This window comes from Heptranchias perlo, chromosome 5 (genome assembly GCF_035084215.1).
Source record: "Heptranchias perlo isolate sHepPer1 chromosome 5, sHepPer1.hap1, whole genome shotgun sequence".
NCBI classification, from domain to species: Eukaryota; Metazoa; Chordata; class Chondrichthyes; order Hexanchiformes; family Hexanchidae; genus Heptranchias; species Heptranchias perlo.
The window spans coordinates 126,674,525-126,689,418 of record NC_090329.1 but is presented as its reverse complement, the minus strand read 5'-3'; the positions used below and the strand labels follow the sequence as shown (position 1 = coordinate 126,689,418).

At 49.1% G+C, this 14,894-nt stretch overlaps 1 protein-coding gene across 3 annotated transcripts in view; it reads right to left on the bottom strand.

The window, feature by feature from the left end:
- The window catches only part of vegfab (vascular endothelial growth factor Ab), a 40,825-nt gene extending 26,423 nt beyond the window's left edge, over window positions 1-14,402 (bottom strand). For all 3 annotated transcript variants that reach the window (XM_067985176.1, XM_067985178.1, XM_067985177.1), the window contains exons 1-2: window positions 13,505-14,402; window positions 10,833-10,872 (exon numbers count right to left, since the gene is read on the bottom strand). In XM_067985176.1, the coding sequence (XP_067841277.1) occupies window positions 10,833-10,872; window positions 13,505-13,570 (106 nt within the window). In that variant the 5' untranslated portion in view covers window positions 13,571-14,402. The remainder of the gene's footprint in view (window positions 1-10,832; window positions 10,873-13,504) is intronic.
- Window positions 14,403-14,894: the final 492 nt, after the last annotated feature.

The window sequence follows — 14,894 nt, the reverse complement described above, 5'->3', positions numbered from 1 at the left end:
CGAGATGGGCCGGCATAGAATAAAATGATCAGGACAAGGGTAAAAAAAAACAAGATGGTGGAATAAAAAGAGCGCTGGTCCGGGTGATTTTTGACGGCAATTACCGACTAAACCAGATCGAGGGATTGGCCTTTAGAATGATGTGGCTGACCTTCAGTATTGTCCTTCAGCTGTTCCTGTTATACAGCCTGTCCTGAGATTGCCGGCAGCACTCAAGACACAAACACACACACACAGGCCAGCAGATATACTTCACTAACTAACAAAGTTTGGAATATCTCTCTTTTGCTCCCTCCCTCCCTCCCTCCCTCCCTCCCTCTCCGCCCCCTCTGCTCCTAAAGCGGCTGACTCTTGCTGGGGTTACAGTTCCACGACCGCTTCTTCTGAATCTCGCGCCTCACCTGCGAGTTATTCCTCACCTGCGAGTCTAGACGCCGAGCGCTGGCCGGCTGCTCGACCGTGGGAGACCTCACGGACGGAGGCTGATCCTGCCCCCCCGCGGCCCCCCCCCCCCCCCCCCCCCGCCCCAAAATGCACTCCAGAGGACACAATCCGGAGGGAGTCAATCCGTGCAGGGACACAGGCCGGTTTTTCCCACTTCCCTAATCTGCGAGCACTGAAATTAATTGTAGCACCCTCTACTCACTCGCCACCTCCTGCCACATCTGTTCCCTCTGCCTCAGAGAGTTGTCCCAGCAGAGAGCAATTAACGCAGCAAAGGGCTCGGGGTGGGGATCGAGCCCCGGGATCCTTCCTGGTCTGAAGCGCCATCGGAGGGAGTGGGGGAAGCCAAGATGGGACAGCCCATGGCTATATTACAAACCAATACACCAGAGCTTGTTCCCACTCCCACACCCTCCCCCCATCCACCCAAAAATAAAACTACATTTTAAAAGAGAAAAAAAAAATGTAAAGAATAAACCAGGAATAAACCAAGAAGAATCACTGAGAGAGGCGTTAAAGGGTTAAAATGAAACTGAAACAAGACACTGCGAATACAAGTTGGCAAAAGGCAGGTCAATGAAGGACGAGTTTCTACTGTATGACCTTGTCTCGTGTTTTTGCTGTTCAATCACATTTTAAAGTTGGCCTTTATAACCAGGTCTGCTAGTATCTTATCTTATATTTTTCTAAACTGTATACAGAGCTGTTTATACAGTTTTCTATCTCTCCGTCTCTCAACCACCCACCCACCCACCCCCATCCATCCCACCCCAGTCGTACATTCTGTGGTCGAATGTGGAGTGATATCAGATAACGCTGTACTATCAGGACAGCTACAAAGCCTCCCTCAACCTTCACTGCCTTTCGTGTGGTAATCGAAGCCACCCTCACTCAAACGCCGATCATAAAGGATCTTCTACCAGGAGGGGGGATTGGGGAGTGCGCGGGGGAAGGCTGGAGTGCTTTAACATTGCGCTGACATTGGGGCCTACATATGGTTAAACCGTCTGACCAGTAGCTACAGTATCCATTTGCAGTCAGCAGCACCTTGATTTATTCTGCCAGGCAGCAAATCCCACTCTCAGAGCCAAATGAGAGAAAGAACTTGCATATATGTAGCACGGCCTCAGGATGTCCTAAAGCACTTTACGGCCAATGGAGTACTTTTTTTTTTAAGTGTAGTCGCTGTTGTAATGTTGGAAATGTGGCAGCCAATTTGCACACAGCAAGGTCCCATAAACAGTGATGTGATAATGAGCAGATCATCTGTTTCAGTGATGTTGGTTGAGGGATAGATATTAGCCAGGACGCTGGGGAGAACTCCCCTGCTCTTCTACGAAATAGTGCCATGGGATCGTTTACATCCACCTGAGAGGGCAGGCGGGGCCTCAGTTTAACGTCTCATCAGAAAAACAGCCAACAGCCAACAGTGCAGCACTCCCTCAGTACTGGCACCGAAGCATCAGCCTAGATTATGTGCTGAAGTCTCTGGGGTGGAACGTGAACCTACAACCTTCTGATTGAGAGATGATGGTGCTACCAACAGAGCCAAGGCTGACACCGAGTGCGGGTGCCCAGACTACATAAAACATATACAGAGAGGAACAAAAGGTTCCGGGGTAAACTTATGAAATGCTCCAGGAGGTCCAAGGGATCCCAGTTATACTACAAGTGTGAGGCAACTTTCCCTGAACCTCCACACCAGTAGAACTTAGAACTGCAACCTGAGAAAACAAGGAACCTAATGAACCAAAATAAAGGCTTTCTCTCGTCTTTTCTCTTTCAGGTGCCGACAGATCTGTTGTGTCTTTCCACCATTTTCTATTTTGTGTTTCTCCCGCCATTAGTCAGGGCGAGTTGGGGGACGTGCGGTTTTAGAACAGGGCTGTGACGGGAAAAGGGTGACAGGAAGTAAGTGTGACACTTACTGGAAATACGCGCTAGACTTCCTAGGTACTATTGGCAGATCTCCCGTGGCGTTGCTCGCGGCGAGTCAAAGGATACCCTAAAGTGTGACGGATAAGGTGTGACAGGAAGTAAGTGTGACGCTTACAGGAAGTTGACGCTACATGTAATACGTTATATAGATGTTGCCTATTTTTATTATTTTTGTCTATGGGGAGTGACCTCAGTGTGTCACTCTTCCCTCCGCCCCCCCCCCCTGTTTAATTCACAGTGAGGTGCCCAGTCACACGGTATCAGCTAGGCAACACTGAAACCCAGTTGCTGTAACAGTGGATAGGCATTGGACTGATTCCATGGGTCTACGATGCCACCAGTTCCCCAAATACAACAGGGAGTTGGTGGTGCGGGGGTGGTGCAGGGATGATGTTTGTACCATGAAGTGCGAACGATAGAGGGAGCTCAGTGCAGCTCCTTTAATATAAAAGGCCCCATTCAGGATGGCGCTGGCTATGTTTTTATGCTGGCCGAGATCTGAGATACAAAGTGAATTAACTGCCCAATGTGACAGCCTTTGAAACAACACATGCTGCTTACAGTTCCCTCCCTAACCGAGTCACCACATGAAACATCCTGAGGCAAATTTTAGTCTTTAGGGATGCAGAGTTTCACACGCCTGAATTTCTGATCTGTATCCCTGCTCCCTACATCACAAGCCCTAAAGAAAAAATGTTCGTAAAAGAGAAAAAGATTTGCATTTCTATAGCACCTTTCGTGACCTCAGGACGTCCCAAAGCACTTTACAGCCAATGTAGTCCTTTTTGAAGTGTAGTCACTGTTGTAAAGTAGGAAATGCGGCAGCCAATTTGCGCACAGCAAGATCCCACAGTCAGCAATGTGATAATGACCAGATCATCTGTTTCAGTGATATTTGTTGAGGGATAAATATCGGCCAGGGCACCGGGGAGAACTCCCCTGCTCTTCTTCGAAATAGTGCTGCGGGATCTTTTACGTCCACCTGAGGGGGCAGACGGGACCTCAGTTTAACGTTTCATCCGAAAGAAGGGAACCTCCAACAGTGCAGCACTCCCTCAGTACTGCACTGAAGTGTCAGCCTAGAACATTTGTCATTATATACACAGGACATCCTGCAGTATAACACCCCATGCTTCCAGTCCTTTCAAAAAGACACAGCTTTGCTGTAACGGCCTGTGTTATTAGGACTCTTAAGCGAACTACACAAGCCCTCCCTCTCTCCCCTCACTGTGACATGCTTTCGCAGTATCTCCATGTTAGGTTTGGGTGGGGTTAGAGAGCATCGATATACCTCACTGGGAGCGGTTTTGTGTTTTATATGTATTGCAAATAAAAACTGGTTTCAGACTCCCTAAGAATTGCTCATATAATCTTTCCGTTATTTTTCTCCCCCATCTCTTTTAAAAAGTGCCGACTCCTCCTGGGCTACAGTTCCTAAGGGACTGGTTGCCCATTCCCCTCCCACTACCTTGCCCAAGCTGCTCTTCTTCACGTGTGGGCCTTGACAGTGATCACCAGCAGGCTATTCAACCATGGGGGGGAGGATCAGCACCATACCCAATTCCCGACATCCGCACACGCTCAATTAACAGCAGGAGCCACTCTGGGGGCAGGGGGGGAATGGGGCAGCGATCGGGAGCGGGAACCCTGGCTATTTCCCACCCCTCCTTAGCCCAGGGGAGATTGAGACTGACTGTGGAGATCTCCTCGTGCAAACGATGGACCCCTGTCACTCACAGAGACAAAACCTGCGGGGAGCGAGAGGAGGGGCTGAGCAGAACTCGTGGGAGGTTGGGGCTAATTAAGTAAACCGCTTAGAAAACTTATCTCTGCCCTGAAAACAATAAGACCTTCAGAAGCGGGGGTTATTACTGGGAATCTATTTATTCCCTGAGTCCAGAGCTGAATGTGCCACAGAACCCCAAGCATTTCAATATTGCATTTCATATAAGATGGTTTTTACACTGGTTGCAACAGTATAGGTGCCTGCACCAGTGTCAGTGCCTGCACCAGTGTCAGTGCCTGCACCAATATCGGTAACTGCACCAATATCAGTGCCTGCACCAATACCGGTGCCTACACCAATATTGGTGCCTGCACCAATACCCAGGGCCTGCACCAATACCGGTGCCTACACCAATATTGGTGCCTGCACCAATACCCAGGGCCTGCACCAATACCCAGGGCCTGCACCAATATCAGTGCCTGCACCAATACCCAGGGCCTGCACCAATACCCAGGGCCTGCACCAATACCCAGGGCCTGCACCAATATCAGTGCCTGCACCAATACCCAGGTCCTGCACCAATATCAGTGCCTGCACCAATACCCAGTGCCTGCACCAATACCCAGTGCCTGCACCAATATCGGTAACTGCACCAATACCCAGTGCCTGCACCAATATCGGTAACTGCACCAATATCAGTGCCTGCACCAATACCCAGTGCCTGCACCAATACCCAGTCCCTGCACCAATACCCAGGGCCTGCACCAATACCCAGGGCCTGCACCAATATCAGTGCCTGCACCAATACCCAGGGCCTGCACCAATACCCAGTGCCTGCACCAGTGTCAGTGCCTGCACCAATACCCAGGGCCTGCACCAATACCCAGGGCCTGCACCAATATCAGTGCCTGCACCAATACCCAGGGCCTGCACCAATACCCAGGGCCTGCACCAGTGTCAGTGCCTGCACCAATATCAGTGCCTGCACCAATACCCAGGGCCTGCACCAATACCCAGGTCCTGCACCAATACCCAGGGCCTGCACCAGTGTCAGTGCCTGCACCAATACCCAGGGCCTGCACCAATACCCAGGGCCTGCACCAGTGTCAGTGCCTGCACCAATATCAGTGCCTGCACCAATACCCAGTGCCTGCACCAATATCAGTGCCTGCACCAATATCAGTGCCTGCACCGATACCCAGGTCCTGCACCAATACCCAGTGCCTGCACCAATACCCAGTGCCTGCACCAATACCAGTGCCTGCACCAATACCAGTGCCTGCACCAATACCAGTGCCTGCACCAATATCAGTGCCTGCACCAATACCAGTGCCTGCACCGATACCCAGGGCCTGCAACAATATCAGTGCCTGCACCAATACCCAGTGCCTGCACCAATACCAGTGCCTGCACCAATATCAGTGCCTGCACCAATACCAGTGCCTGCACCAATATCAGTGCCTGCACCAATACCCAGTGCCTGCACCAATACCAGGGCCTGCACCAATACCCAGGGCCTGCACCAATACCAGTGCCTGCACCAATATCAGTGCCTGCACCAATACCCAGGGCCTGCACCAATACCAGTGCCTGCACCAATATCAGTGCCTGCACCAATACCCAGTGCCTGCACCAATACCCAGGTCCTGCACCAATACCCAGGGCCTGCACCAGTGTCATTGCCTGCACCAATACCCAGGGCCTGCACCAATACCCAGGGCCTGCACCAGTGTCAGTGCCTGCACCAATACCCAGGGCCTGCACCAATACCCAGGGCCTGCACCAATACCCAGGGCCTGCACCAATACCCAGGTCCTGCACCAATACCCAGGGCCTGCACCAATATCGGTGCCTGCACCAATACCTAGGGCCTGCACCAGTGTCATTGCCTGCACCAATACCCAGGGCTTGCACCAATACCCAGGGCCTGCACCAGTGTCAGTGCCTGCACCAATACCCAGGGCCTGCACCAATACCCAGGGCCTGCACCAGTGTCAGTGCCTGCACCAATACCCAGGGCCTGCACCAATACCCAGGGCCTGCACCAATACCCAGGGCCTGCACCAATATCAGGGCCTGCACCAATACCCAGGGCCTGCACCAATACCCAGGGCCTGCACCAATACCCAGGGCATGCACCAATACCCAGTGCCTGCACCAATACCCAGGGCCTGCACCAATGTCAGTGCCTGCACCAATACCCAGGGCCTGCACCAATACCCAGGGCCTGCACCAATATCGGTGCCTGCACCAATACCCAGGGCCTGCACCAATACCCAGTGCCTGAACCAATACCCAGGGCCTGCACCAATACCTAGGGCCTGCACCAATACCCAGGGCCTGCACCAATGTCATTGCCTGCACCAATACCCAGTGCCTGCACCAATACCCAGTGCCTGCACCAATGTCAGTGCCTGCACCAATACCCAGGGCCTGCACCAATACCCAGTGCCTGCACCAATACCTAGGGCCTGCACCAATACCCAGGGCCTGCACCAATACCCAGGGCCTGCACCAATACCCAGTGCCTGAACCAATACCCAGTGCCTGCACCAATACCCAGGGCCTGCACCAATACCCAGTGCCTGCACCAATACCCAGTGCCTGAACCAATACCCAGTGCCTGCACCAATACCCAGGGCCTGCACCAATACCCAGTGCCTGCACCAATACCTAGGGCCTGCACCAATATCAGGACCTGCACCAATGTCGGTGCCTGCACCAATACCCAGGGCCTGCACCAATACCCAGGGCCTGCACCAATACCTAGGGCTTGCACCAATACCCAGGGCCTGCACCAATACCTAGGGCCTGCACCAATGTCAGTGCCTGCGCCAATATCAATATCTGCGCCAATACCAGTACCTGCGCCAATATCAATATCTGCGCCAATATCAATATCTGCGCCAATATCAATATCTGTGCCAATATCAGTACCTGCGCCAGTATCAGTACCTGCGCCAGTATTAGAACCTGCGCCAATATCAGTACCTGCGCCAGTATTAGAACCTGCGCCAGTATCAGTACCTGTGCCAATATCAGTACTTTTGCCATTATCAGTGCCTGGACTAGTATCGGTGCCTGCACCAGTATCAGTGCTTGCACCAGTATCAATATCTGTGCCAAAATCAGTGCCTGTGGCAATATCAGCGGCTGTGCCAGTATCAGCTTCTGCATCCATACCAGTGCCTGCGCCAATATCAATGCCTGCACCAGTATCAATGCCTGCACCAGTATCGGCGCCTGTGCCAGAATCTGCGCCTGCACCAATATCAGTATCTGCGCCAGTATTAATGCCTGCACCAGTATCAGTATCTTTGCCAGTATCAATACCTGCACCATTATTAGTGCCAGAGCCAGTACCAGTGCCTGCAACCGTATCAGTGCCTGTGTCAGTACTTGTGCCAGTATCAGTACCTGCGCCAGTATCAACGGCTGTGCCAGTATCAGTACCTGTGCCAGTATCAGTACCTGTGTCAGTACTTGCGCCAGAATCAGTACCTGCGCCAGTATCAGTACCTATGTCAGTATCAGCATCTATGCCAGTATCAGTACCTGTGCCAGTATCAGTACCTGTGCCAGTATCAGTGCCTGTGTCAGTACTTGCGCCAGTATCAGTACCTATGTCAGTATCAGCATCTATGCCAGTATCAGCATCTGCACCAGTATCAGTACTTGTGCCAGTATCAGTACCTATGTCAGTATCAGTGCCTGTGTCAGTACTTGCGCCAGTATCAGTACCTATGTCAGTATCAGCATCTATGCCAGTATCAGCATCTGCACCAGTATCAGTACTTGTGCCAGTATCAGTACCTATGTCAGTATCAGTACCTATGTCAGTATCAGCATCTATGCCAGTATCAGCATCTGCACCAGTATCAGTACCTGTGCCAGTATCAGCAGCTGTGCCAGTATAGGGGCCTGCACCAGTTTCAGTGATTGTACCAGTTTCAATATCTGCACAAATATCAGCACCTGTACCAGTATCAGCAACGGTGCCAGTATTAGGGCCTGCACCAGTATCAGCGGCCATGCCGGTACCAAGTGCCTGCGCCAGTATCAGTACCTACACCAGTACCAGTGCCTGAACAAGTATCAGTGCCTGCCACAGTATCAGGGACTGCTGCAGAATCAGTGCATGTGCCGATATCAGTACCTGCATTTGTATCAGTGCCTGTGCCAGTCTCATCGCCTGCACCAGTACCACTTACTGCGGCAATATCAGCAACTGTGCCAGTATCAGTGCCTATGATGGTATCAGTGCCTGCACCAGTATCAATAACAGCACCAATATCAGTATCAATGGCAGAATCAGTATCTGCACCATTATCAGTGCCAGCACCAGTATCAGTATCAATGGCAGTATCAGCGGTTGCACCAGTAGAAGTAGCTGTACCAGTATCAATGCTTGTGTGAGTACTTGCGCCAGTATTAGTACCTGCACCAGTATCAGCAGCTGTGCCAGTATCAGTGCCCGAACCAGTACCAGTACCTGCGCCAATATCAGCGCCTGCGCCAGTATCAGTGCCTGTTTCAGTATCAGCGCCTGCGCCAGTATCAGTGCCTGTTTCAGTATCAGCGCCTGCGCCAGTATCAGTGCCTGTTTCAGTATCAGCGCCTGTTTCAGTATCAGTGCCTGCGCCAGTATCAGCGCCTGCGCCAGTATCAGTGCCTGTTTCAGTATCAGCGCCTGTTTCAGTATCAGCGCCTGCGCCAGTATCAGTGCCTGTTTCAGTATCAGTGCCTGTTTCAGTATCAGCGCCTGTTTCAGTATCAGCGCCTGCGCCAGTATCAGCGCCTGCGCCAGTATCAGTGCCTGTTTCAGTATCAGTGCCTGTTTCAGTATCAGCGCCTGCGCCAGTATCAGCGCCTGCGCCAGTATCAGTGCCTGTTTCAGTATCAGCGCCTGTTTCAGTATCAGCGCCTGCGCCAGTATCAGCGCCTGTTTCAGTATCAGCGCCTGCGCCAGTATCAGCGCGTGCGCCAGTATCAGAATCAAGGCCTGCACCAGTATCAGCGGCTGTGCCGGTACCAAGTGCCTGCGTCAGTATCAGTACCTACACCAGTACCAGTGCCTGAACAAGTATCAGTGCCTGCCACAGTATCAGGGACTGCTGCAGAATCAGTGCATGTGCCAACATCAGTACCTGCACCTGTATCAGCGCCAGCACCTGTATCAGCGCCAGCACCTGTATCAGCGCCTACGCCAGTTTGAGTGCTTGTACCATTATCAGCGCCTAAACCAATTTCAGTGCCTGCACCAGTATCAGGGACATCAGCAAGATCAGTGCCTGCACCAGTATCAGGGACATCAGCAAGATCAGTGCCTGCACCAGTATCAGGGACATCAGCAAGATCAGTGCCTGCACCAGTATCAGGGACATCAGCAAGATCAGTGCCTGCACCAGTATCAGTGCATGCGCCAATATCAGTACTTGCACAGCTATCAGTACCTGCACCAGTATTAGTACCTTCGTCAACATCAGTGCCTGTGTCAATATCAATGCCTACGTCAATATCAATGCCTGCGTCAATATCAATGCCTACGTCAATACCAGTGCCTGCACCAGTACCAGTGCCTGCACCAGTACCAGTGCCTGCACCAATACCAGTGCCTGCACCAATACCAGTGCCTGCACCAGTACCAGTGCCTGCAGTACCAGTGCCTGCACCAATACCAGTGCCTGCACCAGTACCAGTGCCTGCACCAATACCAGTGCCTGCACCAGTACCAGTGCCTGCACCAATACCAGTGCCTGCACCAGTACCAGTGCCTGCTCGAGTATCAGTGCCTGCCATCACTGAATCCTGAACACTAGGTGTTACTACAGTTAAACTGCACAGCTTCTGTCATAACAAAACCAAAAGTGCTTTGCATTGATGCAAAATAAGCAGTGACTGCCCTGTTGATCACAGGTCAAGAGACCACTGCGATCGAATAGTCCCCAAGTTTCCCTTTCTCTGGCAAGCCACTTGCCAGTGGAAACAGGTTCTCCTTATTCATTTGATCGAAACCCCTCATGATTTTGAACACCTTTATCAAATTTCCCCTGACCATTCTCTCTGCTCTAAGGAAAACAACCCTGACTTCTCCAGTCTCTTCACATAACTGAAGTCCCTCATCCCTGGTACCATTCTGGTAAATCTCCCCTGCACCCTCTCCAAGGCCTTGACATCCTTCCTAAAGTGTGGTGCCCAGAATTGGACACAATACTCCAGCTGGGGCCTAACCAGTGATTTATAAAGGTTTAGCATAACTTTACTAGCACTGATGCTCAATTAAAAGTGTACACAAGTAAATGGCAAATCTTTTCTTTGGAGGTGACGGGGGAAAGGGAAAGAGGGACCAACGGCCCTGCATCAGTAACACTGCCACCGGATGAAATCTTCGACGCAATTGTGCTAACAACCAGTTTGTCAAACACCGATTTGTGGAAATAGTGGTTCTTTAAATAATCCAAAAGGCCTCTTCATCACTGCTCCCCCCACCGCCATACCAGGGATAGATAATACCAGAAAATCACGGGGGAGGGGAATGCAAGCTGGCATCCGTGGTTCTGCCAGTGACCAGCAGGTGGCAACCTAACTCCGTGCTAAGCCAGCTGGAGCAGAGACATTCAAACAAAATCTGTCTTATGTAAACGGAGGAGGAGAGGGGGGAAAATAAATATAACGTTTGGTTTGAAATTACCGCAATCGTTCGTTACATTCAACAGTTCGTTACCTTCGTTCCTCCGAGGTCCCTCGCTGGGGATATGCGCCGTCTACAGAGCCAAAAAACAGGGGAGGGAGAGAGGGAGGAGAAGAGATTATAAATAGTTAAAAACACATTGGCTTTCACTCCGGGCTGTCATTTATTAAAGGATGTGGCAGCAAAAACACACACGTAAATAAAGGACGCTTTGCAATAAATTATATATTTTAAAAAGAAATATACTTCACAATCATAAAGGTTCCAGTCTGCAACAGACTTGCAAATATTTTAATTTCCAGATATTTGGATTATTTTACATTTTTTACCTTTTAGGAAAAAGGACTTGATTTGATTTATTTTTAAAGGGAATGATATGATTCCTGGATTCACATAGTTGGGAATTAATATTCAGAGCTCTCTTACAATAACTTTGTTCCCCATTTTTTTTAAAACAAAAACTTTTTGAGTCGGCCGGGCGCGACATCCAGACATTTAAGTTTATTTAAAACTTTTTTTTTTCACTTCTTAACAAAAATTGGCAGCGGCACAAGGGCGGGAGGAGTTAATAGATCATGAACCCAGGTCAAAAGGGGATTTATTTATTTATTTTGAAACTCGACCTCCTGATTCTACATTTCGACATCACTGACTTTATAAAAATATTGATTTACTCGCATGAATAATCATTGAAGGGTGAGAGAGAGAGAGAAAATATTTAGTCAGAGGACATGCAATAAATGTTAAGAATGTCTAGAGTTTAACATTAACCATCGCCAACAGCGGCACCTGCTGTACTCGGACTCAACTTCTGTCGGAATTTGGAGAGGGGTTAAAAGTTTCAGCGAGCTGCAGAGAAGTTGCCGCTTTAACTGTCTGTGAGGTCGTTCCAGCGCTGGAACGTCAAGAATAAGTGCATCCAAAGAGAGGAGAGGAGAGGGGAGGGGGGAGAGACATGGAAAGACAGAGGAAGAGACACAGAGGGAGAGATAGACGGAGAGGGAGAAGTAAAGGGACAAATAGAAGGTAAAATCGATGGTGAAACCGAGAGGGGGGAAAGGGAGAAAGAATCAGGAGCTGAGGGAGAAACGGACGGGAGAGGGAAAGAGACAGGAGATGGAGAAGTGTGGGGACAAAATAGAAGAGAAAATAGACAGGTTGAGGCAGAGGGAGAAAAAAATGGAAAAAGAGGCAGAGGGGGAATAGACAGATGGAGAGAACGAGAGAGAGCGGGGGGGGGGGGGGGGGTGGAGGATTGCTGGAGAGAGAAGGACAGAAACAGAATCAGAGACACACTTTTGAATGGTTGTCTCTGTGTACGTCTGTCTGTCTGTCTGCTGTCTTGTGCATGCCTCTATTTCTTTGTGTGTTTGTTTATTGTGTGTGTGAGTCTGAGTGTGTTGTGTGTGAGTGTGAGTCTGAGTGTGTGTTTGTTTGTGTGTGTAAGTGTGAGTGAGTGTGTATTTGCCGCTCTCTGTGTGTTCCTCTGTCTGTCTCGGTGTCTGTCTCCCGATGTTATGCCCTTTGACTAGTAATAATGGGCATTAGCAGTCAGATCAGGCGTGGAGCTGTAATGTTCAGGGCTGAAAGCCGGCGGGTCTCTATGGAAAAGTGCACATCACTGAAGGATTTGAATCTTAAATCAGCGTCTCTTTCACCCCTCCCATAAATAATAATAATTAATAATCACCATCTCCGGCCTTTCGGCTTTAATGGAAATAAACTCCAAAATCACTGCTTTTCAGAAAGGAGTTGATCCCACTCTTGATCCTTACCTCAGAATTCCCACCCTCCTTAACAGGACAAGCCTGGGAGCTGCAAGCGATTCTGGGCAAAGGTGAAAAGTTTCCGAAACCCGTGGTCCAATTCATGATCTCAACCCGTATTAAGGGTCAGAAAGAATGGGAGAGAGAGAGAGAGAGAGCGGATGGGTCGGAGCTCGCAACAATCCCCTGAGAAAATAGCTGGTTTTAAAAAATATAAACAAAATTATCTATGGGACGGTGCAGACTTGTCACTTAGCGGGACACACCAGGCAGCTATAGAGTTTGCATTCAGTAACCTGGATTTTTTGTTTTTTCAAAAAAATGTTTTTTAAAATATTGCCCCTTTAAATAGGTGGGCGATAATGTCATAATTTTCTTACAAGATGGGGGGTGGGGGTGTGTGGGGAGGAGAGTACGTGAATATAGACAAGTTTCCCACCCTTCCTTCTCCGTTGACGGGGTCCGTTCAGCCGCAACTCGGTCTGCGAGTCAAAACCGCAAAAACCGAGGTTAAAATCTCGCCAAACTCTAGTTGGAGTGTGTGGAGAGAGAAAGAGACAGAGCGAGGGAGAGAGAGAGACATAGAGGGAGAGTGAGAGAGAGAGAGGGAAGGGAGAAAGAGAGGCAGAGAGAGAGAGAGAGGGAAAGGAGAGAAAGGCAGGGAGAGAGAGGGGGGAGGAAGAGAGGGAGAGTGAAGAGAGGAAGAAAATAGAAGTGAAATTGAATCATATTATGAATTTCATCATTATTTCCCCTCCCCTCTGTAGCCGGTGTCAAGCCGGCTCTGCAACTCACACGTGCTGCTGTGCAATATTTTAGGAAGAACAAATATATGTATATATAAATAAAATTATTAATAATTAGGATTATTAATAAAACATCAACATGTCTTTCTCTCTCCACATATATGGAGAGAGAGTGAGAGATAACGTGACTTACCTTAGCACTGTGAAAGTACAGCAGGGCGGCTAGAAAGCAATTGAGTAAACTTAGGAGCGAGTTCATGGTTGCTCGGTTATATTGTATCCCACCAGAAATACGACGAGGGGAACTTTCTTGATTTGGTTGGTTTTTTTAAAAAAAGAAACAGTGAAGAGTATCAGCGCTATAAGGAGACAGCCGTCATCGTACTCCACGGTCCGATTTTTGTTTTTTGTTAAAAAAAATTCTTGTTGCAATATCACGATCTCTTGTAATGTTTCACTGCGAAGGGGGTTTTAGACCAAGAATGCCGATCTGTGTGTAACAGTAAAGGGTTTGTTTTTTTTCTGGTCTCTCTCTCTCTCTCTTCTGTCTCCCGCGTTCAATTCTCTGTTCTCAATGTAACATCCCTCCTGTGCGGAAAAGAAACCATCGATCCTCTTATTTTTTCTTTCTCTCTCTGTCTGTCTCCCCACCTCCTGGAAATCTCTCTCTTTCTCTTCACCGGCGAACACTTCACTTCTTCGGCTGGGCCAACTGCAAAGGCAAAGTTGATCGCACAGAATCTCTCACATACAGACAGCCAGACACACACACACACACACACACGAGCGATCGGCTTCTATTAAAACAGCTGCTTGCTCTCTCCTCTTGCAGGGAAGGGGGTTGGTTGGAGCACACAACTTGGTCTTTAAAAAAAAATTCTATATAAATATATGACAGAAAATTAAAATCCAGATCTGGTGCAGTTTCCCTCTTTAGTTGAAGAACAAACAAAAATAACGATCCAGAACAGAATGAAAGCAATTCCAAAAAAAAAATCTGTATATGTATTTATAGAATTAAGGGGAGGAGGAAAAAAATGACTGGTTGGAAGTGAGATCTCAAACGCCTTGTGTTGGTAATCCGACTGCGAGGGTTGCTGAGTTTAACTGAGCTCGTTCTCTCTCTCTGGTTCAGTTGAACGTACACTGTATTTTTAATGCACCAATAGAGACACTCTCTCTTCAATAATGGGCGTGCTAGCCTTTTGATCGTTTCAGCTAGTCATACATAATACACCATGTATCTCTGCTCATTATTGAGAAAAGTTGGGGAGTTTTTTTCTTGCAAAATACCCCCCAATTATTCGAATTTTAGACTCGTGCCGGTGACATTTCTGGCGGGAACAGCGCGGGAAATTGGTCCGCCAGCCTCATTTATTTATTACAATTAGCTTTGATTCACAAAAATACAAAATGAGACAGATTTCTTTCAGAAGCGAACATTTCGGGATGCAGTAATATGAGGAATTTGAGACATGACATGTGGTAAGTGCAGGGGGGCTCGGGAGGAGCAGGTGACTTTGGACCTCTGGTTCCCAGAGCTCTCCACCACTGGGGGTTTTCCTCGCCTCATGTCTGGGTCT